The sequence below is a fragment of the Myxine glutinosa genome, chromosome 6 (assembly GCF_964187855.1).
Source record: "Myxine glutinosa chromosome 6, kmMyxGlut1.1, whole genome shotgun sequence".
In the NCBI taxonomy this organism is placed as follows: Eukaryota; Metazoa; Chordata; class Myxini; order Myxiniformes; family Myxinidae; genus Myxine; species Myxine glutinosa.
Genome location: NC_136266.1, coordinates 80,272,012 through 80,295,929, shown reverse-complemented (window position 1 = coordinate 80,295,929; position 23,918 = coordinate 80,272,012). Strand labels below are relative to the sequence as shown.

Genomic DNA, 23,918 nt, shown 5'->3' with positions numbered 1-23,918 from the left:
TCCCCACTGGCGAGCCAGTGAGGGTAGCCAGTTTAGTCGTCGACTGCCCGACCATGCGGCAGGTAGCACTGGGTTACATGTTACCAGTGGCAGTCAAAAGACTGACCTGACCTAAAAATAGTTCAGGATAGTTCTTCAAAAATGTGCAGGATAGTTCTTCACCTCTCTGCCAGGTAGATTTTGGCAACATCTCTCTGCCAAGCTTGAGAAAGTATGCAACTGATCATCTAGCTAGAACATGTATTTTAATACAAGAAAGACCCATACTTGAATAAGGTCCACCCCAGAATGGTCGGCTGGCAAATGTCTCAATTACCATGTGTGTGTAGCGCAAAGTGACGTTAAGCAATTGGTTCACTCTGTCTGTCTATCAGTCTATTTTTATGATTTAGGAACTGCTTAACCCCAATCCGATTTTATATTTTAAACAATGTAGAACACAAATCAGAACATGAATATTTTGGCTCTAAATTTGGCAAATTGTATGGCGTATCGTCCCGAGCACGTATGTGCACAGCGTGGTAAAGCAATTGCTTCAGTCTGTTTATCAATCTGGCAGTCAAATTTTAAATCGCTCCAAACAGGAAGCTTACAGTTTTTGGGGATGTCATGAAGGACACTAATAACGAATTTGATGTGTTAAATATGGTGGTGTAAAAGATGGTGAATCAGTGGCGGTAAACTTCTGATTCAATGCTTTTTTCTACAATCTTTAAAACCTTTAGTTTATTTCAATTTAATTATATTAGAAAACTGTCCAATACAAATCGCTTTGTTTGCACTCCCAACCATAAGCTTTCAGTCTAGCAGTACTTGGGCAAAATTGTATGCCGTCTTGACCAATCAAATTTGCCCTGTGCTCTGAGGGTGGAGTAACATCGAGGTTCAGGCAAAATGGCGGTGCCTCACAATGTCAACACACAGCTAACTTTGTCCAAAAGATGTTTGTTTGGTGCATCTTTTCTCAAATATCCCACCGACATTTTCTCAAATATACAAAATCGACAGTTTCTCAAAGAAGAGTTTGCAGAAAGTTCAGCTCTGCACTGTTCCATTTTACCCATCGGCTTCGTAAGGTTGCCAGCACGCCTGAGCTTCTAAGTTCACAAACAAAGCTCATATAGATTGTGCACAGAAACGGAAAGTCAGAGTTGAAAAGACCCTTCCCATGTCCTTTTTTCAATACCGTGCGGGGTAAGGTGTTCTATGAACTCTCTTGTTACCTCCGCCATGGAAGATGTTTTCACCCTTGTCTTGTGTTTCCCGATTTAGTTGTGGACAGATTTGGCCGAAACTTGGTGGACAGGTTGGAAGTGGGACAAGGACGAATTGATTCGATTTTGGTGAAGACCCGATTACGGATCCGAATACGAGAATTTTATAATTCTTTAAAGTGATTCTTCACCATTGAGTGATAGGGCCAAAAACGATATATAGCATGATATTTATAAAACTTGTGGACGGATTATGACAATAGTAGGTGGTTGAGTTGGTTCGGCAAGAAGAACAAGCCAATTTGATGTTGGTTAAGGTCCGGTTCCATATCCGGCCTATCGGTGGAATACAGAACGTAAACTGTTCAGCCTGGCGGAGGTATGCGCTCTAATGAGTACCGTTCTAGTTTTTACCCTGTTTTCATTTCTGATTATCATCACTATTACATGTTGGCAGGTACTGTCTAGTATATGCTGGATAACAACATCTTCCAGAAATTATAATTTGTCAGCATCATGGTGGGATAATAAGGGCTCATGGGGCAAGAAGTGTTGAATGTCAAAGTTCAAATGATTAATGTCCATATTTAAAGTGACCACACCCACAGTTCTTGATTAGGCTATTTTAGTGATTTTTTGATATTCCTTTTCCTTGTGTTTTGCTTTCCATCAGGTCGTATTTGCCACCCCAGGAATGCTCCACGCCGGGCAATCCTTACAGATCTTCAAGCGATGGGCCGGGAATGATAAAAACATGGTGCGTTTTTCTCGACATTGTGAAGATGCCTTCGGTCTGCCTGAGGAACTCACTTAATGATCTTGTGAAATACGCTTTGCTTGCCCAATTTGTTTGGTTGAGGTCCATGTGTAAATATGCCCCACTGGATGCATCACACGTGTTGTTGAGATTCAAATTTGGGATTTTATAGACAGGAAAACCTCTTCTCCACATTATGGTATTGCTTGTATAAGCCAAATTTGTGTACTGGTTGCCATGATTATCATTTTCCATCTGAACCCATGGCTTATGATGCTGGAAATGCAGGTTCAAATCCCTTTATCTATCTATAATTCCAGTAATCTCTGTTTGTACGTCTGTACGTTTGTACGTCTGTTTGTCTGTGACCGCTGTTTCTCGACAACCACGGGTCCGATATACTTTTAACTTGCCAGGTATATTGCTGGGGACCCGAGGATGTGCCTTTTCAAGGTTTCATATTAATCGGACAATTACTTACCGAGCTATGTCCAAAAAACGATTCAACCAATCAGAGAGCAGCGAACGATCGCGTGTGCCGAACGTGGCGGGCACACTCTGCCTCGGATGGCACATTTGAGAGCGTATTCATTTATTTCACGTTTGCAAACTATGTTGGCGTTAAACTATGTTTTACAACTAATAAAAACGAATTTGCGATTCATTCGCTTTCCTGCGCGTTTGTGCACGCGATGGCGATTTCTTTACCAAACTCCGGAAGCCGTTCGCTTTGGACCAAACCATTGCATGTAAATAGAGGGGGGGGATTGTCACCACTCGCAAGCCGTTCGCTTTGGACCAAACCATTTCATGTAAATAGAGGGGGGGGGATATAATTTTAGATATATATATAGTACGGGCATGCCCTAGTAATTACAGTATGGGTAGAGGTGTCCCACATGGATCACAGATGGGACAATCCCATCCACAGAATAGCATGCTCCACAATGCAGCATCACTTGCTGGCACCATGACAGAATGCTAGGTTTGTGCAAATTTTATTTGAAATCCATTTATCATCCCAGAACCAAACACCTCAGAGGCAACGAGGGCCTACCATGTCGATCACATTACTATCCTGTGTTTATTTGTTCAAGCAAGGTTTTTTTTTTGGCCAAGGCCTTTGATTTGTCCTCTAATGAACCACCTAACTGATTAGGTTGTGGTTTCATTTCAGGTGATTATGCCAGGGTACTGCGTCCAAGGAACTTTTGGGCACAAACTCCTGAGTGGACAGCGCAAGCTGGAGATGGAGGGAAGGCAGACGGTAGGAAAACCCTTTGGGAAAGAATGTTTGGTGCACTTTAGTTTTATCTACATCTATTTGCACTGTCGTATACAAATCGAGTTTCCCTGGGATCATATATTTTCATTTTAAAGTGGTGAAGATATTTTAATAGAAACTCCTTAAAATGTGTATTGCAGTAATAATAATATTTTAAATTCATTTTTATGACTTTGCAGCTAAAAGCCGGAGGCATTGTTTTCCTTTTGTCAGTCTGTGCATCTGTGTGTTATTGGGTTTTTATTACCACGATGACTTGTGAATCACAGAAGGGATTTCGACCAAACTTGGCACAAGTATGACTGTAATAAGAAGTTCAACTGATTCGATTTTGGGATCACGGACTCTGTGGTGCAATGGTTAGAGCGTCCGCTCCGAGTCTGGGATGTTGGCTGTACAAACCCTGGCCGAGTCCTACGAAAGACTTTTAAAATGGTAGGTACTACTTCATTGCTTGATGTTCAGTATATGATAAGTGAAGAGCATGGGCATTCCCCATAGGTTGGTATCCATGCGAGGAGGATATTCCTCCTTAGGAAATACCCCGCTGAGTGGAGTGAGAAGAGCAGCACAATTATTGTGACGTTGTTGGTACCCAGAGTGCTTCAGGAGGTGATGGCACTCCCCCCAAGTTCATTGGCGGTTTGTCTCACCTAACAGTCGCGATTAAGGAGCATATGATCATCAAAATATCGATGAGTGTGTGACAACTACACGACGAGCCTTAGATCATATTTTAAAAAAAATAATCAAAGGTCACGTGTCCTTTCATTGAAAGCTTTGCTCCTGCGATAACTTGTGAATCACTGAAGGTATTTCAACGAAACTTCGTATAAGTTTGGACTTTAGAACAAAGATGAACTGATTAGATTAGGGGTTCAAAAGATCAAAGGTCAAAGATCATGCATCCTTAAATTGAAAATCATATTGCACACCATAGCTTGAGTTATGAGCTGATATCGATCTTCTACTTGTGCTCTATTTCATCTGACCATTAATTTTTCATGTGACCTTTACTTGAGATCAAACATAACAGTGTGTTAACACCTAAATTGGGTGGAGGCATATCTGCCAACGCATTTGTGCCAAATTATATCTTCTCGTTTATTTTTAATTCCATTCACATTTATTTTAAGAGATATGAGTACAATGTACAATAAGCATGTAATCATTCGAGTAGTGTGCATTTTTCTTTTTTTGTTAAACTTCTATGCACTCCTGAACCGCTGGATTGAATGACTTGAAAGCCGTCCCTCGGATGGATGTTAAGCAAGCTTCCCGTGTGCCAGCATTAGTTTGTGGACGTTAAAAATCCCACGGTGTCCTTCACAAAGATTAGTCGAGCTATCATCGGCACACTGAACAAATTCCTACCCTAACCTACAGAGGGCATTGCATCATCAGCATAGCCGTGCGATAAGCCAATGATGCTAACACGCAGCTTTGTGCTGCATACGAAAGAAGATCATGTATTAAGAGAGCTCGGAGAGCAAGACATCTTGTATTTTCTATATTTTTGATAAAGCGCCATCTTTTACCTTTAATTGTCAGGAGCAATCAATCATCTCTCACCTAATCAATTGCCCCCAGCTGCGACTAGGATTATATATGTTGGAACCCATCTGTGGATCGGTCCCATCGGCCGATGGGTCTGACCCATCTGTGGATGCACGAGAAATGACAATGCAGACCCATCGGCCGATGGGTCTGCGCCATCTGCGGATGTGTTGTTCACCTTGAAGGAATGTGTTGACAGAATGGTGCTCGTCAATCAGGTACACAGTCATTGGAATTACATGTGGTAGGAATTTAACAGAGATGATTTTTAAATGTTTAACAGATTAAACCACATGTCACGGACTGCTTTATAAACATTTATGACATCAATTGCTTATTTTTAGGTTCAAATAAACATACTCATCCACCATTGATGCATAGGAAACACAGATGGGTTCACCTTCAAGGTGAACAACACATCCGCAGATGGCGCAGACCCATCGGCCGATGGGTCTGCATTGTCATTTCTCGTGCATCCACAGATGGGTCAGACCCATCGGCCGATGGGTCTGCATTGTCATTTCTCGTGCATCCACAGATGGGACCGATCCACAGATGGGTTCCAACATATACACTGGTGGTCAAATTTTGGAGAAACGGGAAAATAATACTGAAGCCATACAAAGCCTAATTAAAAATAAATTATTGATATAATGTATATGAAAGTTTATTGACTATTGCAAATCGATTTGTGACAGAGATATCTCTAATATCATTTGTTATTATCCCATCCTCCGCACAACGGGAAATGGGGGTTTGCAATTGCTGGTTTATGTCTATTTCTTTCTTCACAGGCCGTAACTTTTTTACCATTCGAGCTTTTGTCATCAACTTTTCAACAAACGTTTATTATCAGAATATGGAGAAAATAATTAATAATTGGGTGAAAATGTCAAAGGGCAATGTCTCAGTGAGTGGAAATGGACTTGAACAGCCTTTCCGCAGCTCCATTGCACGAGGCTGCCGGGTTTTTTAAATCACTTCCATGTTTCTTTATTTACCATTTGAGATTCAGTTTCTGTCCAGGCCGTAACGTTCTTTAACCATTTGAGCTTTTTTCATCATATTTTAAAACAAACCTTTATTTATATGAGAATATGGAGAACGCTTATAAATAAAGTGTAAAAAAAATAATTCTTTTCAGCTGTTGTTTTCATCAAGTTTAGTTCGAGTACAAAGCGGCCATGGACGGGTTTTGCATTTTGAGATGCTTTCTAGTGTTTGGATTTTGTTTATTTTTAGGAATCTTAGTGTCCATTATCCTCTGATTTAAGCATGAGTGGACCATTGTTTGCAGATGGGTGAAAATAGATTTGCCAATTTTAGAAATTCATGGCATGTAGGAAAGCGTTGAGTCCACAGTGTGACATGTAGATGAAATCATGAAACGATGGAAGCAGAGACCAGTTGATGAATTTTCTTTCTTGAGTTGATCTGCCTGTGGATTTAGCTTTTTTAAATGACGAGATACACAGTTTAGACCAAGAAACTCACTGTTAGCAAGATAAATTTTGTTAAGAATTCAGAGTTTTGGAAGAAAGCTTGTCACAATTGATTTTCAACGAACAACTATATGTGGGATATCCTCATTGAAAAACATTATAGATGTTATTGAAATTCTTTCATATTCACATGGATGAATATGGAGGAAACAAAACTGGGCCAGGATTTATGAATTGGGTCTGATGAATAGCCAGCAGTGTTTATTGTAGATGTACAATCTGCGTCATGCATTTTGAATTTTCCAAGAGCAGGTCCAGAGTTACTAAAACATGAATGAAAACGATCAAGCCATATATTATGGTCAACTGTGTTAAAAGCAGCAGATGGGTCCAAAAGTAGCATGTAGCTGATCCCTCGGCCATCTTGTGCAAAATATAATTTGTGACCTTCAGAACAAGTCTCATTGCTATGTAATTGTTTGAAACCAGACTGGAATGGTTTGGAAAGAGATTGCTGGTAAAAGCATTCCAGAGACTGTTTGGCAATAGCATGTTCTTAAATCTTGGAAATGAAAGGTAAAAGAGAAACAGATCTAATTTGGAAGACATTGGATCTTGTGAGGGCTTCTTCAAGATGACAATTGTTATAGCTTGTTTGAATTAACAAGGAATTGTAGACAATGCAATGGAGTAATTGTTTATCAATATAAACTAGCAAAGGTACCCAGAGTCGCTTGGTGATGGGAATATTGAGAGAGGGTGAGCGACAGAGGAGGAGGAGCGAGAGAAGAGGGAAGAGGAGGTGGGAGGTGAGTGTGAGGGGTGAGGAGGAGGTGAGGGAGAGCAGGGAGGAGGAGGGTGAGGGAATGAATGGGGGAGGTGAGGTGTGGGGGAGACAGGGGAGGAATAGAGGGGAATGAAGGGAGGGGAGGAGGAAGGGGAGCGAGAGGAGTGGGAGGGGAGGGGAGAGAGAGTTGGGAGGAGGGGAGTCAGAGCGAGGGAAAGGGAGGGAGAGGGGAGGGGAGGATGGGGGAGAGCGACAGAAGGGTGGGGGAGCCAGGAGAGAGAAAAATGGAAGGGAGAAAGGAGGAGGCAGTAGGGAGAGCGAAACCTCACCACTTGTCGCTATACTGTACACTACGGGAGGGATGGGTGGTGCGAGGGGAGAGAGAGGTGTGGGAGAGAGACAGAGAGGGGGAAGGGAGAGACACGGAGGGAGGGAGATGTATATATATATATATATATATATATATATATATATGTATATATATATATATATATATATATATATATGTATATATATATATATATATATATATATATATATATATATATATATATATATATATATATATATATATATATATATATATATATATATATATATATATATATATATTGTAACGAATGTGGAAACGTTACAATGTGAACGTTACAAAAGTACGGTAACACCCTGTTAATGTAAATAATGGTCGCAGTCGGCCTCCTAGTTAATTCCATGAAACTTACACGCAGGTCACGATATATCTTTTAAATAGTGTATTTCCTTATTCCATGTAGGCTAAATATGTGTTTCCCACTAGATTGACTTTGCATTGTATCAAACAAAATAAGCGTAGGCCCTTCCAATTTCCCCAAAACCTCCCTTCCAATTGCCTTCCGCATTTTGGGCGGTTTTCTTCAACCGCCATTGCCCATGTGCTTTGAGTCGGAGAAGAAAGGCGTGTCTCCACCTCGTCATAAGAGGGAAGGAGTGAACCGGCCCTAACAGCCAATCAACACCGCAGTGAGCGACCCGGTAGGCGTGCCCTCGGAGTCGGCGGCTTGATTTCGCTCGAGGTGATAAAAGCGACTGTAAGGGACTGCTTTAGCAGATGACCCTGGGAGATGACTTGGAGAGGCCTTGGGAGATGGGCAAAGAGACTGCACCAAGAGGCGGTGAGATGCGAAACGCTCCAAGCCAAAGAGGAGAGGTACTCGGCAAGGAAACCAGCTTTGGAGAGACGCGCTGAAAGGAGGGAGACGGCTCCACCTCAGAAGAGGAGCAGGTGTGCCGAACCAGCGCGTGACGTCTACCGCAGCGGATACACAACGGAGGGTTTCCCGCCAAAACCGCGAGGAATTGCGAGCTGCGGCCTCCCGACTTTGCCTCCCTATCAAGCAATCCACCTCAAGCCCTACCTGCCTGCATTATCCCCTGTGTAAGTGTGAACGTCCTGTCCTGCTCGTTGTCTTGGGGCTAAGTAAAAATGAATAGTGTAAGTTAACGATTCGCTGTGTTACTGCTTCTTCCATCCATTGCTTGTGTGTGTATAATAAATCTGTTCTTCCTCCGTATTCTTCTTCTTCTTTTTCATTCTCTTTCGGTCGCTTTAGAGATTTCCCGATTGAATATCTGTGGGGCGATCTGGTCAACGTCGGGTGGAATCGGGTTCTAATCGGGGAGTAACTGTTCGGACGCGGTTAAATACACCACCGCTTGGTCAATATCTATCTATAATTCCAGTAATCTCTGTTTGTACGTTTGTACGTTTGTTTGTCTGTGACCGCTGTTTCTCGACAACCACGGGTCCGATATACTTTAAACTTGCCAGGTATATTGCTGGGGACCCGAGGATGTGCCTTTTCAAGGTTTCATATTAATCGGACAATTACTTACCGAGCTATGTCCAAAAAACGATTCAACCAATCAGAGAGCAGCGAACTATCGCGTGTGCCGAACGTGGTGGACACACTCTGCCTCGGATGGCACATTTGAGAGCGTATTCATTTATTTCACGTTTGCAAACTATGTTGGCGCTATGTTGGCGTTAAACTATGTTTTAAAACTAATAAAAACCATTTCATGTAAATAGAGGGGGGGGGGGGGATTGTCACTGTACTCGCAGGAGCAGATGGCGGAAGTGCCTGACCGCCAAGTGAAGTCCGAGCAACTCGCGGTCGAAGGTACTGTAACGGCGTTCGGGCGGGCGAAGCTGCCGGCTAAAGAACGCCAGCGGTTGCCAAGCTCCGTTTTAAAACTAATTAAAACCCCGGGGGGATTGTCACTGTACTCGCAAGCCGTTCGCCGTTCGCTTTGGCGTTGCGAATGGACCAAAACATTTCATGGACCAAACCATTTCATGTAAAGCGTTCGCCGTTCGCTTTGGCGTTGCGAATGGACCAAAACATTTCATGAACCAAACCATTTCATGTAAATAGAGGGGGGGATATAATTTTAGATATAGATATAGTACGGGCATGCCCTAGTAACATCTAAAGCCGCGTCTGTAACAATTGGTGTCAGGAGTGGGATTCGGACCTGGGACTAAATTTGTTAGGCCCAAATTTTGGAACACCAATTGTACTATTAGAGTAACAATTGGTGTCGAGGAGGGAGATCGGACCCGAAATCGGACCCGAAGCGCGCTTAACGCGCTCAAAATTACAAGCTGCCGAAATTTATTTTGTTTTATAAAGCAAAACCCGAATTTTGAGATCGCGCCATGGACAATCAAGGCGATCGGATGTCGGTGGGAGAGATAGACAGGGTGGAATCGACCCAGGACCTCGGGGAAATGTATGTGGAGGATAGGGAGGAGGAGAAAAATAGCAATGTGGTTGCGGAAGTATCAGACGCGCAAAGTGGCGTCCTCACGCACGTGGGTGTAGCGGCACCAAATTTTGCCGCGACCGTAGCAGCGCCGTTGGTGGATTTGAACCTTTTTTTATACAAATGAAGGCCCTTATGGACAAGAATAGCGAAGAAATGGAAAGCAGAATGATGGGAGTAATGGGGAACCGGATGGATGCTCAGAGTGAGCGATTGGAGGGCCAAATGGGGGTAATGGGAAACCAATTGGGGGTAATGGGAAACCAGATGGGGGTAATGAGGGACGGAGCGAGGGCTGATAGTGAGCGATTGGAGGGCCAAATGGGGGTAATGAGGGACGAAGCGAGGGGTACCGGTGAGAAGGTAGACAAAAATTTTGAGGGGTTAGACAACGGGATAAAAGAGGTAAAGAATGGGTTAACGGGGGTGGAAAACAGAATGGCTGCCCAGGAGAATCAGTTAGAGGGGGTGAAAAATGGGTTAATGGGGTTAGAAAATAGGATGGAGGACAAATTGCGGGAAATAGGGGAACAATCTGCCAGGGAAATCAAACAAATGGGAGAGCAGATAGAGGAGGTGAAAATCGGGGTAGAAACCAAACTGGATGCTCAGAGGGATGAATTGGGACAGATGAGGGTGGCATCTACAAAAGAGATGGAGGAAATACGACGAGGGGTGAGTGAGGAGGTTTCGGGGCTGCGCGAGGAGGTAAAGCGAGGTGAGAAGCGTATGGAGAAAGAGGTGAGAAATAATTCGGCTAAGTTACAAGGGGGAATAGAAGATCTGACGAAGGGAGTAGAACAGCTGACAGTCGGACAAAGGGAACTAGCAGACCAAGTGGAAAAGAACACTGCAATCATCGGGGGTTTAAAAGCGACACAAAAGGACATTAAAAACGAATTAATAGCAACACAAAAGGAATGTCAGATGGTACATGAGGGGTTGACGAAGAAGTTGGAGGAGGTGACAGAAGTAATGGAGACAAAGGACCGAGAGGTGAGGACGCACATCGAAACGGTTAAGGTAGCCTTAGAGGACGAACTTGAGGAGACGCACCGAGAAATAAAAGAGGTTAAACAAAAATTAGAGGAAGTGGAAGAAGAGGTGAGTGAAATTAAGAAGAGACGGACAGAAACTAAGAGAGAAATAAAGGAGGAGATAGCGGAATATGTGCAAGGTCGGTGCTCAACTCATAATGTGATGCTCACTAACCAAATAAAGAGTTTGCAGGTGGCAAAGGAGGTGCGGAGACGAAGTACGGAGGTGAGTGGCAATGTATATGATGTGAGGAAAGCTTCAGTCGGCTTGGGGATTGGTTTGGATCCGGGTGTTCGTGAAAGGCCGTTGGTGAAGTGTGTGACAGGTCAGGTGTGCGAAAAAAGAGGTGTGCGAGAATGTCCGACCATGGGGTGTGTGAGGAAAAAGTGCATGCCAAGGAGTGAGTGTGCTGTCAAGAGTGAGTTGGTCGAAGCGCGTGTGCGAGGGGGTACATGGAAGCGCGGTGTGGTGAGTGTTACGGAGGAAGTAACGAGAGAGTGTACACCTGTGGTGAGTGTTACAGAGGATGTAACGAGAAAGTGTACGTCTGTGGTGAGTGTTACAGAGGGTGTAACGGGAGAGTGTGCACGAGAAAGGTGTGTAACGGACAGGTGCATGAGGAAAGAGTGCGTTGTCAAGAGTAGTGGTGAGAGTAGTGAGAGTGACAAGGAGCGTGAGTTGGTTGTGACAGGTGAGCGAGGATGTACACCTGGAATGGAAGGATGCACACCTGGAATGGTAGAGCGTGTGTGGGAAGGCACATTTGAGTTGGTAGTGAGGCACGTGGTTGGGTGTGCGAATGAGAGCACACCTGTGATTGTCACAGAGGAAGTGACCGAGGAGGGGGCGCGAAGAGGTGTGTTGGTGAGGTGTGCGACCAACGAATGTGTGCCAAAGTGTTCGGTGGTCAGGTGTGTGACCAAGTCGGCGAGCGGAATGAGTGTACCGAGGTGTGTAAGGAAAGGTACGAGGAGAATGGGAACAGCTGCATGTATGAGCAAGAGAGGGGTAGCGTATGCTTGTAAGAATCCAGGTGAAGCGTCGACGGTAACCAGGTTAGAGGTTAGAACGACTTATAGCCGAATCGGGCCCTCGGTGCGCGTCGGGCAGCTTCGCGTGCCGCGAGGACCAGCGGGGATCCGAACCACGGCGGTTTCGAAAGAACCGCCGTACGCGATCCACGCTGTGCCTCGCTTGGAACGGCCGCGGCCGGGCTCCACGAGGCGGAGCGGGCAGCTGGATAGGAAGGGTCGTTATGGTGACCACGTTTTGTTGAGACGTGCCGGCAGGTCGAGATCGGGACATTGGATGGCTCCACGCCGAGGTGGTGCGTGGGATCTCGGCCCGGGTAAGCCCCCGCCCCTGCCCCGAATGCGGGACGCATCCAGCCGCCGGCACAAAAGAATCCGCGTTCATTGCTCGGCTGTACGAAGCCGGGCTGTAGACGTGAATTGGCGCACCGAGAGGATGTAATAAGTAGACGGGTGATGGTGATAGTGATAGTGATTTAAAACGAAATTTAGAAAAGTGAGTAGAATTGGCAGTAAATGAAAAATTTTTGAATTGGTTGGAATCTGGACGAACAAAATTGATAGTGAGAGACCCCCGATGTGGTGGGATGGCAAATCCACCATCCCTCACAGAGTGGGGCAAAGGAGCTATAGTCTATGGGGTGTATGGCAGTGAAAACTAGCCCGGGTGGGTTAGGATATTAATAGGGCCCTAGCGAAGATGACATTAGGTAACGTTAAGTTTAGTTAGTGACTGATACCTGTAGTGGGGACGCAGGTAGATTAGTGTGGATTATAATGACGTGGGAGCGCAATAGTTTAAAGGGACGACTGGGAAGCGCAAGTTTCAGAGGGGAGTAGTTAGCTGAGATGATGCCGTGTGTGTGAGGATTGAACAGGTGAGAATGGAACAGGTGTGATTGCACAGGTGTGCAACTGAACAGGTGTGTGGAGCAGTGTATGAGGGAGTAGTGGTGATTGCGTGTTGTGTTGACCAAATGGTCCAGGAAGAAAGGAGGGTGCAGGTGGCACCAGGTGTGAGGGCACAGGTGTGCAACAACAGGTGTATGTGGCTGTGTGGAATAAATGGTAGTGTGGAATATCTGGAGTAGTGGAATGGATGGTCGTGGAGTGAGAAGGGTGGAAATTGTGGAGTGGAGTGGATCGTGCGAAGGTGTGAATGGGGGAAGAGTGGACCCCCATCACGGATACCCGGGGCAGGTAGTGTAAGTGTTAGGTAGAGGGTACAGGTAAATTGTGGTTGGATATTGGCATCTGTGGTGCGGGTGACAGAATGGTATTTGGATGGGTGCATTAGTGTTGTGGAAATGGCTGGGCGTGTAGCCTGTTAGTGTGTGTAGTTGGTTTGGGCACTCCACCACTGTGAGGATGTCGGCCAGGTGAGGCCGCAGGTGGGCTCTGGGAGCCGGTAGTAGTTGTTGTGGATGGGGCCCGAGGATCCGGAGGACGGACCCGGGTAGCCCAGTGCCAGAGGGCACCATGGGGTGACAGAGCCAGGAGAGGGGCTGTCCCCAGTTAGTTAGGTTAGGGTGAGGAGCTAGGTAAGCTCGGGTGGCAACTACAGTGGTGGAGGTGTGCAGGTGGGTAGACCTGTTGGGAGAGCTAGACGTCGCAGCCCAGAAATTGTGCGAGAGCACCGGGAGATGAATCGGGGGAGTGAGACCCCAAATTGAGAGGCACCACAGTTTGGTCAATGGGAATTGGTTTTTAGAACCCATAGTGTAAGTTGGCCAATGGATTGGCAGGGAGAGACCCCGGGTTGTGTAAAGTGTGTTAAAGTCATTTAGAGGATAGTTAGGATGAAGGATCTCCCCGCACCATCTGCATCCACTCACCTGAGGTGACAGGTACTCCACACCATGCCATGTTTTGATTATTTTTTATGATGCAAATGTTTGGATTGTGAGACGCATCATGACGTGGGTGTGACATTGTGCGTAATTCCATCTCTCCCTCCTTATGAGGATTGATGATGAATTGGTGATGGCAAATTTTGAAGTAGAGGGATTGTGGTGACGAATTTGGTATAGGGGAAATATGGGGAAGACGTGACAGTAGTGACGAATTGGTAATGTGTAGATTTTGTACATATGGGGTAAGGGCAAGGGCAGGGGTAGGGTAGGTGACAGGGGGGTGACGTACGGTAGGGACGAGCTTTCTCACTTCGCCCTCCGTACGCATTTCACCTTGCATTGCCTTATTGACGTGTACCCTTGTGACCTTACCCCTCGCTCAATTGTCTTTCTTTTGTCTCCCACATGACCTGTGCGCCATTGGGTGCCGATGGGAGCGTGCGTGAGGTGGCCATTGTGTGCCCGAGATTCCCAGAACTAGCATGCATTGCGTTGATGTACCACTGTATGGACCGCTGTTCTGCGGCCAAGTACCACTTGATGGACCCCAGGTTCTGGGGCAGGGCACCTCTGTTGGAGACCGGCCATAGTGGCCAGGGAATCTTGCTTGCGGACCTCGGTAAGGTGGCACCTATGCCAAACAGGTGGACCACCCTTAGTTGGCCCCTGAGGCCCTAAATAAAAATGGACACAAGTTGTGCTTTTTATTATTTCCAACTAGGCCGCATGAAGCCAGAAGACGTCGGGAAGAACATCGGCCCAGCAGAGAAAGAGAAGACCACCACCAGTTGTTTTGTTGTGTTTATTAGGAACCATGGTGACTGCGCACCGGGTGGTGCTTTGTGGTGCTTTTGGTGCTTTTGGGTGCTTTGGGTGCTTTGGTGGTATTGGTACTGGTGCATCGATGCAATGCGTGCTGTCTCTTCCCTCCCAACAGGAATTTCTTTCTCTTGTTCCCTAAAAAGAAAAAAAGAAAAAAAACACAGGTCCTGGGTTGCGTTGTAAATAAGAAATCACGTCATTGTAAATAATGCTCCCCACCGTAAATGTATAGTTTGAGAATAATTCCGTAATTCGGTTAGCTGTGGGCTTGAGTCTGTTAGACAGGGTGCAATGCAATAGGGGGACATACTTATTTGTGTTTTAAAATTGTCACACTCAGGGTCAGGTTAATTGTAGAGGGAATTACACCTACGTGTCACACTAAGTTAAAGTTTAATAGGCCCGAGGACGGGCCTGAAGAAAGGAGGGTGCAGTGTAACGAATGTGGAAACGTTACAATGTGAACGTTACAAAAGTACGGTAACACCCTGTTAATGTAAATAATGGTCGCAGTCGGCCTCCTAGTTAATTCCATGAAACTTACACGCAGGTCACGATATATCTTTTAAATAGTGTATTTCCTTATTCCATGTAGGCTAAATATGTGTTTCCCACTAGATTGACTTTGCATTGTATCAAACAAAATAAGCGTAGGCCCTTCCAATTTCCCCAAAACCTCCCTTCCAATTGCCTTCCGCATTTTGGGCGGTTTTCTTCAACCGCCATTGCCCATGTGCTTTGAGTCGGAGAAGAAAGGCGTGTCTCCACCTCGTCATAAGAGGGAAGGAGTGAACCGGCCCTAACAGCCAATCAACACCGCGGTGAGCGACCCGGTAGGCGTGCCCTCGGAGTCGGCGGCTTGATTTCGCTCGAGGTGATAAAAGCGACTGTAAGGGACTGCTTTAGCAGATGACCCTGGGAGATGACTTGGAGAGGCCTTGGGAGATGGGCAAAGAGACTGCACCAAGAGGCGGTGAGATGCGAAACGCTCCAAGCCAAAGAGGAGAGGTACTCGGCAAGGAAACCAGCTTTGGAGAGACGCGCTGAAAGGAGGGAGACGGCTCCACCTCAGAAGAGGAGCAGGTGTGCCGAACCAGCGCGTGACGTCTACCGCAGCGGATACACGACGGAGGGTTTCCCGCCAAAACCGCGAGGAATTGCGAGCTGCGGCCTCCCGACTTTGCCTCCCTATCAAGCAATCCACCTCAAGCCCTACCTGCCTGCATTATCCCCTGTGTAAGTGTGAACGTCCTGTCCTGCTCGTTGTCTTGGGGCTAAGTAAAAATGAATAGTGTAAGTTAACGATTCGCTGTGTTACTGCTTCTTCCATCCATTGCTTGTGTGTGTATAATAAATCTGTTCTTCCTCCGTATTCTTCTTCTTCTTCTTTTTCATTCTCTTTCGGTCGCTTTAGAGATTTCCCGATTGAATATCTGTGGGGCGATCTGGTCAACGTCGGGTGGAATCGGGTTCTAATCGGGGAGTAACTGTTCGGACGCGGTTAAATACACCACCGCTCGGTCAATATAACATCTAAAGCCGCGTCTGTAACAATATATATATATATATATATATATATATATATATATATATATATATATATATATATATATATATATACATACATACATACATATATACATACATACATACATACATACATACATATATACATACATACATACATACATACATACATACACACGACATGACCAAAAGGATGTGGACACCCGAACATCACACATCTCATTCCAAATTCGTGGGCATTAATATGGAGTTGGTCCCCCCGCCCTCCCCACTTTGCTGCTATAACAGCCTCCACTCTTCTGGGAAGGCTTTCCACTAGATTTTAGAACATGGCTGCAGAGATTTGCTTCCATTCAGCCACAAGAGCATTAGTGAGGTTGGGCACTGATGTTGAGCGATTAGGCCTGGCTCGCTGTTGGCGTTTCAATTCATCCCAAAGGTGTTCGATGGGGTTGAGGTCAGGGCACTTTGCAGGCCAGACAAGTTCTTCCACAACAATCTCAACAAACCATTTATGTATGGACTTCACTTTGTGCATGGGGGCATTGTCATGCTGAAACAGGAAAGGGCCTTCCCCAAACTGTTGCCACAAAGTTGGAAGCACACAATGGTTTTGAGGAGGTCGATTAGTAAGTGAACGGTATTTTCCACTGATCTGGTAGATTGGCAAATGAATGGATTTTTTTCCCATTGCCCTGGTAGATTGTTAAGTGAACGGAATTTTCCATTGCCCTGGTAGATTAATTAGTAAGTGAATGGAATTTTCTACTGATCTGGAAACAACAGGCATTTTAAGGCCATTTTCCCTGCTGGAGCGGGGGTGAGCCTTGCGGGGGCCATGACAATCTCCTCCATTTTGCCCTATTTTCTGAATCTCTCCTTGTTAACCCCCTTGCCCGCATTTCTTCTTCGACCATCTTTAGCCAAGTCTTTCTCGGTCTTCCCCGTCCTCTACTTCCTCCGACATTCATTTCCATCACTCTTCTCAACCAGTCACTTTCATCCTTCCTCAACACATGACCAAACCATCTCAACCTGTTTCTCTTCACAGCATCCATCACAGGCTCTATTCCCATCATCTTTCACAATTCATCATTTGTCTTCCTCTCTCTCAACGACACTCCGCACATCCACCGAACCATTCGGTTCGGTCCATTCGCATTTCCACACTTTGCAGCCTTCGTTGCTGCTCTACGTTCATTACCCATGTCTCGCTCCCATAAATCATAACACTTCTCACACATGCAGCACACACCTTTCCCTTCAGCTTCAACGACACTCCCCTCCTCATCAGCACGCCACTCAGTTCCCGAAACTTCTTCCATGCACATCTCACTCTAGCAACTGTCGCTGAGTCGGATCCACCTCCTCCATTCAGCATGTCTCCTTGGTAACAAAATGTTTTCACACCTTCCAGCTTCATGCCGTCTCCAAGATCCAACTCAACATTTCCTCCATCTGCATTCTGCAGCTCCCTCTGTGCACACCTTACACTTGAATGTAGCTGTCACACTGGTTAATGACCCTCTCAAACCACTACATTTTTGATGAACCCACTCAGCGCACATTGTACATTGAATGGAATTCACTCCGACACCCTTCCTGCACACAGCACACGGCCACTTCCCAGTTCTTTCCACCTCACCACATGCTTTACCACTTGCCATCACCTTCGTTTTTCCGATATTCACCTTCAGACCTTTTGTCTCCATACATTCCTTCCACTTGTTCATCTTCTCCTTCAGTCCATCCATACTTTCTGCAATGAACACCAGATCATCTGCATACAACAACTCCCACGGTAAACTCCATCCATACTTTCTGCAATGAACACCAGATCATCTGCATACAACAACTCCCATGGTAAACTCCCATGGAAAGTCAGAATTTATTTGGCAGTGTGCCAAATTATCAAAGTGGAGTGGAATTGATGATTTTTTAACGACTACAGTGGCATTGCCTGTAACCTGTTAACCTTTAAATTTGTATTTGGGGATATTCACTCTGATGCTCCACAATTGAACCTGTTCCTGTGCATGCAAATTCCTCTTGCATCAGTTAAATGTTTATGTCTGCCTGGTATGCACAGCTAGAGGTGAAGATGCAGGTGGAATATATGTCCTTCAGTGCGCATGCCGACGCCAAGGGTATCATGCAGCTCATCCGTCAAGCAGAGCCACGGAACGTGCTGCTGGTTCATGGCGAAGCCAAAAAGATGGTATTCCTCAAGAACAAGATAGAGCAGGAGTTTGGTAGGTCAACGTTCACCACAGTGGGTCAAACTTTGTTTTCTAGGAAATTATTATGCATTGTATTTTGAGTTGCTTTTTTGTTCAATCCATATGGTAGAGTAAAATGTATTGTTATGGATTTGAGAATTGTGTTTTTGTGTGTTGGAAATATCACCCTCCTTCCTCCATTTGGTGTGAAAAGGTTAAAGGTCGTCCCCGTAGTTAGTTCATATACAATCACGTAGCAAATCATAGATCCCCCTGTTCAGTAGTTATCTCCTTATTATGTGTATTAGGTTAAGGTTCTGTCTTCCATTAGTTGACACTGCATTGCATCAAATTGGAACAAGGTAGAATCCCTTTTCAAATTCCCCAAAGCCTCCATTTCAAACCGCATGCCCCTTTTGTCAGCCATTGCCAACTGCATCGGGCGGTTTTCTGCATTTGCCGCTGCTGCTTTGGGACTGTGTTTTTCGCCGCAAGACTCCATTGAGCACGAGGTCATCTCGGAGCAGAAGGTGGGAGGAGTTAGCCCAGCGCCAGGAACAAGGCATGGCCTTGCCAACGCCTCCTCTAGGGGCGGGATCGGTGAGCCCTCGCGAACAATCGAGGCCGAGGCGAGCTCACCGATGGGTGTGTCCTGGAGGCCGGCGGCTTGATCGTCCCAGGCGCGATAAAAGCACGCGCGCAAGCCTTTTGAGAGGGTCGGCAGATGCGTGAGAGACGGCAGAGAGAGAGAGAGATGCGGCAGATGGGTCCAGAGCGAGGGAAGTGACAGAGCCCCACGAGCAGTACCATGCAGCGTTGGCTCCACCAGGCAGCTTCGACCCGTTACCACGCGGGAACCAGGATCGGTGGCATCGGTGGCTGTCGAGGTCCAGCCCGACGTCCAGTGCGGGATCAAGCCCGAACCATCTGCTCCAGCTGAACCTTCCTCTCTCCTTCCAGCATTCGTTCCTGCCTCCATTCCCCAGTCGTGTAAGTATGATCGTAGTCTGTCTTTTGTCTTGTCCTTGGGGTTAAGTAACACTGTAGTAGGTAAGCTAATTTGCACTGTGTCCTCTTCTTCTTCTGTATTTTATTTTATTATCTTTCCTCCTCCTTGGTTTCTTTTGGTTGTAAATAATAGCAAATAAATCATATTCGTATTTCCTACTGCTGTCTTCCTCTTCTTCACATCCGTCATCTTAGTGATTTCCTTCATTGAATACCTGTGGCGCGATTTTGGCCAACGTTCAGGATCGGGTCTAGTCCTTGTTAATAGTTCGTGCCGCGGTTGCTAAAACCGCTCGGCAATTAACATCTGTCCGCGGTACGAACGGGGCTGCGCACCTGCCTTTCCGGAGGTAGCTGTGTAGCATCAGGAGCAGAGACAGCCAGTGAAAATAGAAGGGGGGATTAACCCCCCCCCCCCTAAGCGGAGTGCCATAATCCGGTTCCGTAACAATTGGTGTCAGGAGTGTCGGATTCGGACCTGAAGCGCGAATAGCGCGCTCAAAATTACGAGTGGCCCGAGATTTTATTTATAACAGCTAAATTTAAAATCGTGCCATGGATGGTCAAGGCGATGGGATGCCGGTGGGGGAATTAGAGGGTGTAGAGTCGACCGAGGACCTCGGGGAAATGTATATGGGGGGAATGGAGGAGAGCAATGGTAATGTGGTTGCGGGGGGATCAGGTGCACAAGATGGCGCCCTCGCGCACGTGGTTGAGGAGACACAAAATGGCGGCGCTTCGCAAGTGGTCGCAGCAGCCGAGCCCGAGATGCCAGAGTACATGAAAATAATTATGATGCAAATAATGGCCAAATTCGACACCCAAAAAGAAGAAGCGAGGGGTACCAGTGAACGGTTGGGCAATCAAATCGGGAGGCTAGGAAGCAGGTTGGAGCGAATCGGTAAAATTGGGGATAGAATGGGGGACCGCGCACGAAAATGTGGGGAGACCATGGATCGCATGTTGAGCGAGAGGGTCCCGAGGGTGCACGACGAGGTAAAGCGGGTCGAGGAGCACTGGTTGAGCGAAGTGGAGAAAAGCGTGGGTAAAATGACGGGGGTAGACCGCGACCTTGGGTATGGGGCAGCCGGCGACTGCTGAAGTAGAGGGAATTTTAATAAAGGCAGCGGTCGTCAAAGAAAAAGCAATAGTTATCGTGGAAATTGAAAAGACGACGGAGGTAGCCCGGGAATTGGAGGGAGAAATGGAATACGTGCAAAGTCCGTGCTCACACCTTGATGCCGTGCTTAATCCTTATAAAGATTTGCAGGTGTTGGTGCAGGGAGGAAGAAGAACCCCGAAGGTGAGACGGGCTGTATATGGTGCTAGGAGGTTTTTCGGCAGAGTGTTTGGCGCGAAGAGAATTATCGCGCGCTTGGGATCGCGAAAGCACCCGGGCGTTCGTGGAAGGCCCTGTGTGTGTTGTGTTAAAGCGAATGGCACGCGTGTGAGGAAAAAGTGTGCATCAAAGAGTGAGCGTGTTACAAAGCGCGAGTGTGAAACCGAGTGCGAGCGAGAATGCACATCGGGGTGTACGGAGTGTGACACAGGGAGTGAGAGCGATACGGAGTGTACGTGCGAGGGTGAGTGTGACACGGAGAGTAAGGTGGTGGTGGAACGTGTGCGAGGAAGCACACCTGAGTTGGTTGTGGCGCGGGTGTGGGAGCGCCCATGGGAGCGCGTTAGTGGGTGGATGCAAGAGTGCACGCCCATGGTGAGTGTTACGGAGGACGTAACGGAGAAGAGGTGTGGACCGAAGTGTGTGAACGGCGAGTGTGCGCAAGAGGGAGCGTGAGAGGTGTGGTGTGTAACAGGGAGTGCGGTGGTGGAATGGACGGAGTGTGTGGAATGTACGGGCGGCGTTGGAACGCCGGGCTTGGTGAGTGTGGAAAGGGTCGCGTGTGCGTGTGGGCATGCGAGTAAGGCATCGACGTTGAACGGGGTAGCGTTTAGGGTGACGGATAGCCGACGCGGGCGCTCGGTGCGCGGCGCGCTTGGTTGGATGCGAAGCTTCGAGCGGATCGATGCTGCGTCGCCCCGCTTCGGAGCGTCGCGCACGATTTGGGCCGGGTCCCGCACTGAAAGGTCGGAGCCGCGTCAGAGCGGCGATCGGCGCGATTCCGGGGGAGGGGAGCCGGGTCGGACCTTCGCCCCCTAGCGGGGACGGGGTTCCGACCGGGCGAGCCTCGGTCATCGGGCCGGAGACCGCAAGGTTCCGCGCCGCGATGATGTGTGGAATCTCGGGCCCGAGCATGCCTCCTCCCCAGAATCGTGAATGCCGGACGGATCCAACTGCAGGCAACAAACCACCCGCCTTCATTGCTCGGCTTTGCGAAGCCGAGCTTTGAAAATATAACGACGCACCGAGGCTCAAGTATAGCGGACTGTGATAATGATAGTGTTTTTGATCCGAAATTTAGAATAGTGAATAGAATTGGCAGTGATGGGCAAATTTTTGATTGGTTGGAATTGGTTGGGCCAAATTGATAGGAGAAGATGCCCGATGTGGTGGGATGGCCAATCCACCATCCCTCACAGAGGGGGCAAAGGAGCTATAGGTTTATAGGGTATGGCAGTGTAAACTAGCCCGGGAGGGTTAGGATAAAATGTGTAGGGATCTAGAGATGACCATAGGTAACGGTAAGGTAAGTAGCAACAGTGGACAGGTAGTGGGGACATAGAGAGGGTACAACAACAACAACAACATGCATTTTAAAAGGCCATTTTCCCTGCCAGAGCGGGGGTTAGCCTTGCGGTCCCCATGACAATCTTCTCCATTTTGCCCTATTTTCTGCATCTCTCCTTGTTAACCCCCTTGCCCGCATTTCTTCTTCCACCATCTTTAGCCAAGTCTTTCTCGGTCTTCCCCGTCTTCTACTTCCTTCTACATTCATTTCCATCACTCTTCTCAACCAGTCACTTTCATCCTTCCTCAACACATGACCAAACCATCTCAACCTGTTCCTCTTCACAGCATCAATCACAGGCTCTATTCCCATCATCTTTCGCAATTCATCATTTGTCTTCCTCTCTCTCAACGATACTCCGCACATCCGTCGAACCATTCGCATTTCCACCCTTTCCAACCTTCGTTGCTGCTCTACGTTCATTACCCATGTCTCGCTCCCATAAATCATAACACTTCTCACACATGCAGCATACACCTTTCCCTTCAGCTTCAACGACACTCCCCTCATCATCAGCACGCCACTCAATTCCCGAAACTTCTTCCATGCACATCTCACTCGAGCAACCGTTGCCGAGTCTGATCCACCTTCTCCATTCAGCATGTCTCCGAGGTAGCAAAATGTTTTCACACCTTCCAGCTTCACACCGTCTCCAAGATCCAACTCAACATTTCCTCCATCTGCAGCTCCCTCTGTGCACACCTTACATTTGAATGTAGCTGCCACACTGGTTAATGACCCTCTCAGACCACTACATTTTTGATGAACCCACTCAGCGCACATTGTACACTGAATGGAGTTCACTCCGACACCCTTCCTACACACAGCACAGGGCCACTTCCCAGTTCTTTCCACCTCACCACATGCTTTACCACTTGCCATCACCTTCGTCTTTCCGATATTCACCTTCAGACCTTTTGTCTCCATACATTCCTTCCACGTGTTCATCTTTTCCTTCAGTCCATCCATACTTTCCGCAATCAACACCAGATCATCTGCATACAACAACTCCCACGGTAAACCCTCCTTTACGTTCTGAGCCAGCACCTCCATCACAGCTACAAATAGTAGTGGACTTAGTACCGACCCCTGATGCACTCCCACCTTCACCTCAAACTCACCACTGTTCCCGTCCTTCGTCCTTACAGCTGTGCGCGCTCTTTTGTACATTGCCATCACTACTCTGATCAACCATTCCTCCACTCCTAACTTCCTCAATGCCCATGTCAATACTTTGCGTGGAACCCGATCGAATGCTTTCTCCAGATCAACAAACCCAAGAAACAACTTCTTCCTCTTCTCCATGTACTTCTCCTGCAACTGCCTCACAATGAAAAGCGCGTCTGTCGTTCCTCTTCCTGGCATAAATCCAAACTGCATTTCGTCGATCTTCACTTTCTTCCTTATCCTCCTCTCCAACACCCTTTCCAATACCTTCATTCCATGCTCCAATAACGTTATCGCTCGGTACGAGCCACACTCCAGAGGGTCACCTTTCCCCTTGTATAGAGGGACGAGGGTACTCAGTTCCCAATCCACTGGAATGCGGCCTTCTTTCACCACCAGATTACAGATCTCTGTCATTCTCTTCACACCCCAACTTCCTGCTGCCTTCAACATATCTCCCACAACTCCCGTCGGCCCTCCCGCTTTTCTACCCTTCATTGCTTTTATCGCTTCCTCAACTTCCTTCTCAGTTATCTTCTCTGCCGGTCCTAAAACTGGGTTACTCTCTATGTTGCCATCCCATTCATTCTCTGTATTCAACAGCATTTCCATATATCTTTTCCATCTTCCTTTAATTCCATCTGGGTCGACAACGATTTGTCCCACTTCATCCTTCAAGCAGCTCACCCCCATCACATCACACCTCTCTTTCGCTATCT

General features: G+C 46.9%; 1 protein-coding gene across 3 annotated transcripts in view; it reads left to right on the top strand.

The window, feature by feature from the left end:
• Positions 1-23,918, top strand: part of INTS11 (integrator complex subunit 11) — a 108,331-nt gene that overhangs the window by 66,037 nt on the left and 18,376 nt on the right. For all 3 annotated transcript variants that reach the window (XM_068120461.2, XM_078780040.1, XM_068120459.2), the window contains 3 exons: positions 1,888-1,971; positions 3,149-3,238; positions 18,208-18,370. In XM_068120461.2, coding sequence (XP_067976562.2) covers positions 1,888-1,971; positions 3,149-3,238; positions 18,208-18,370 — 337 coding nt within the window. The remainder of the gene's footprint in view (positions 1-1,887; positions 1,972-3,148; positions 3,239-18,207; positions 18,371-23,918) is intronic.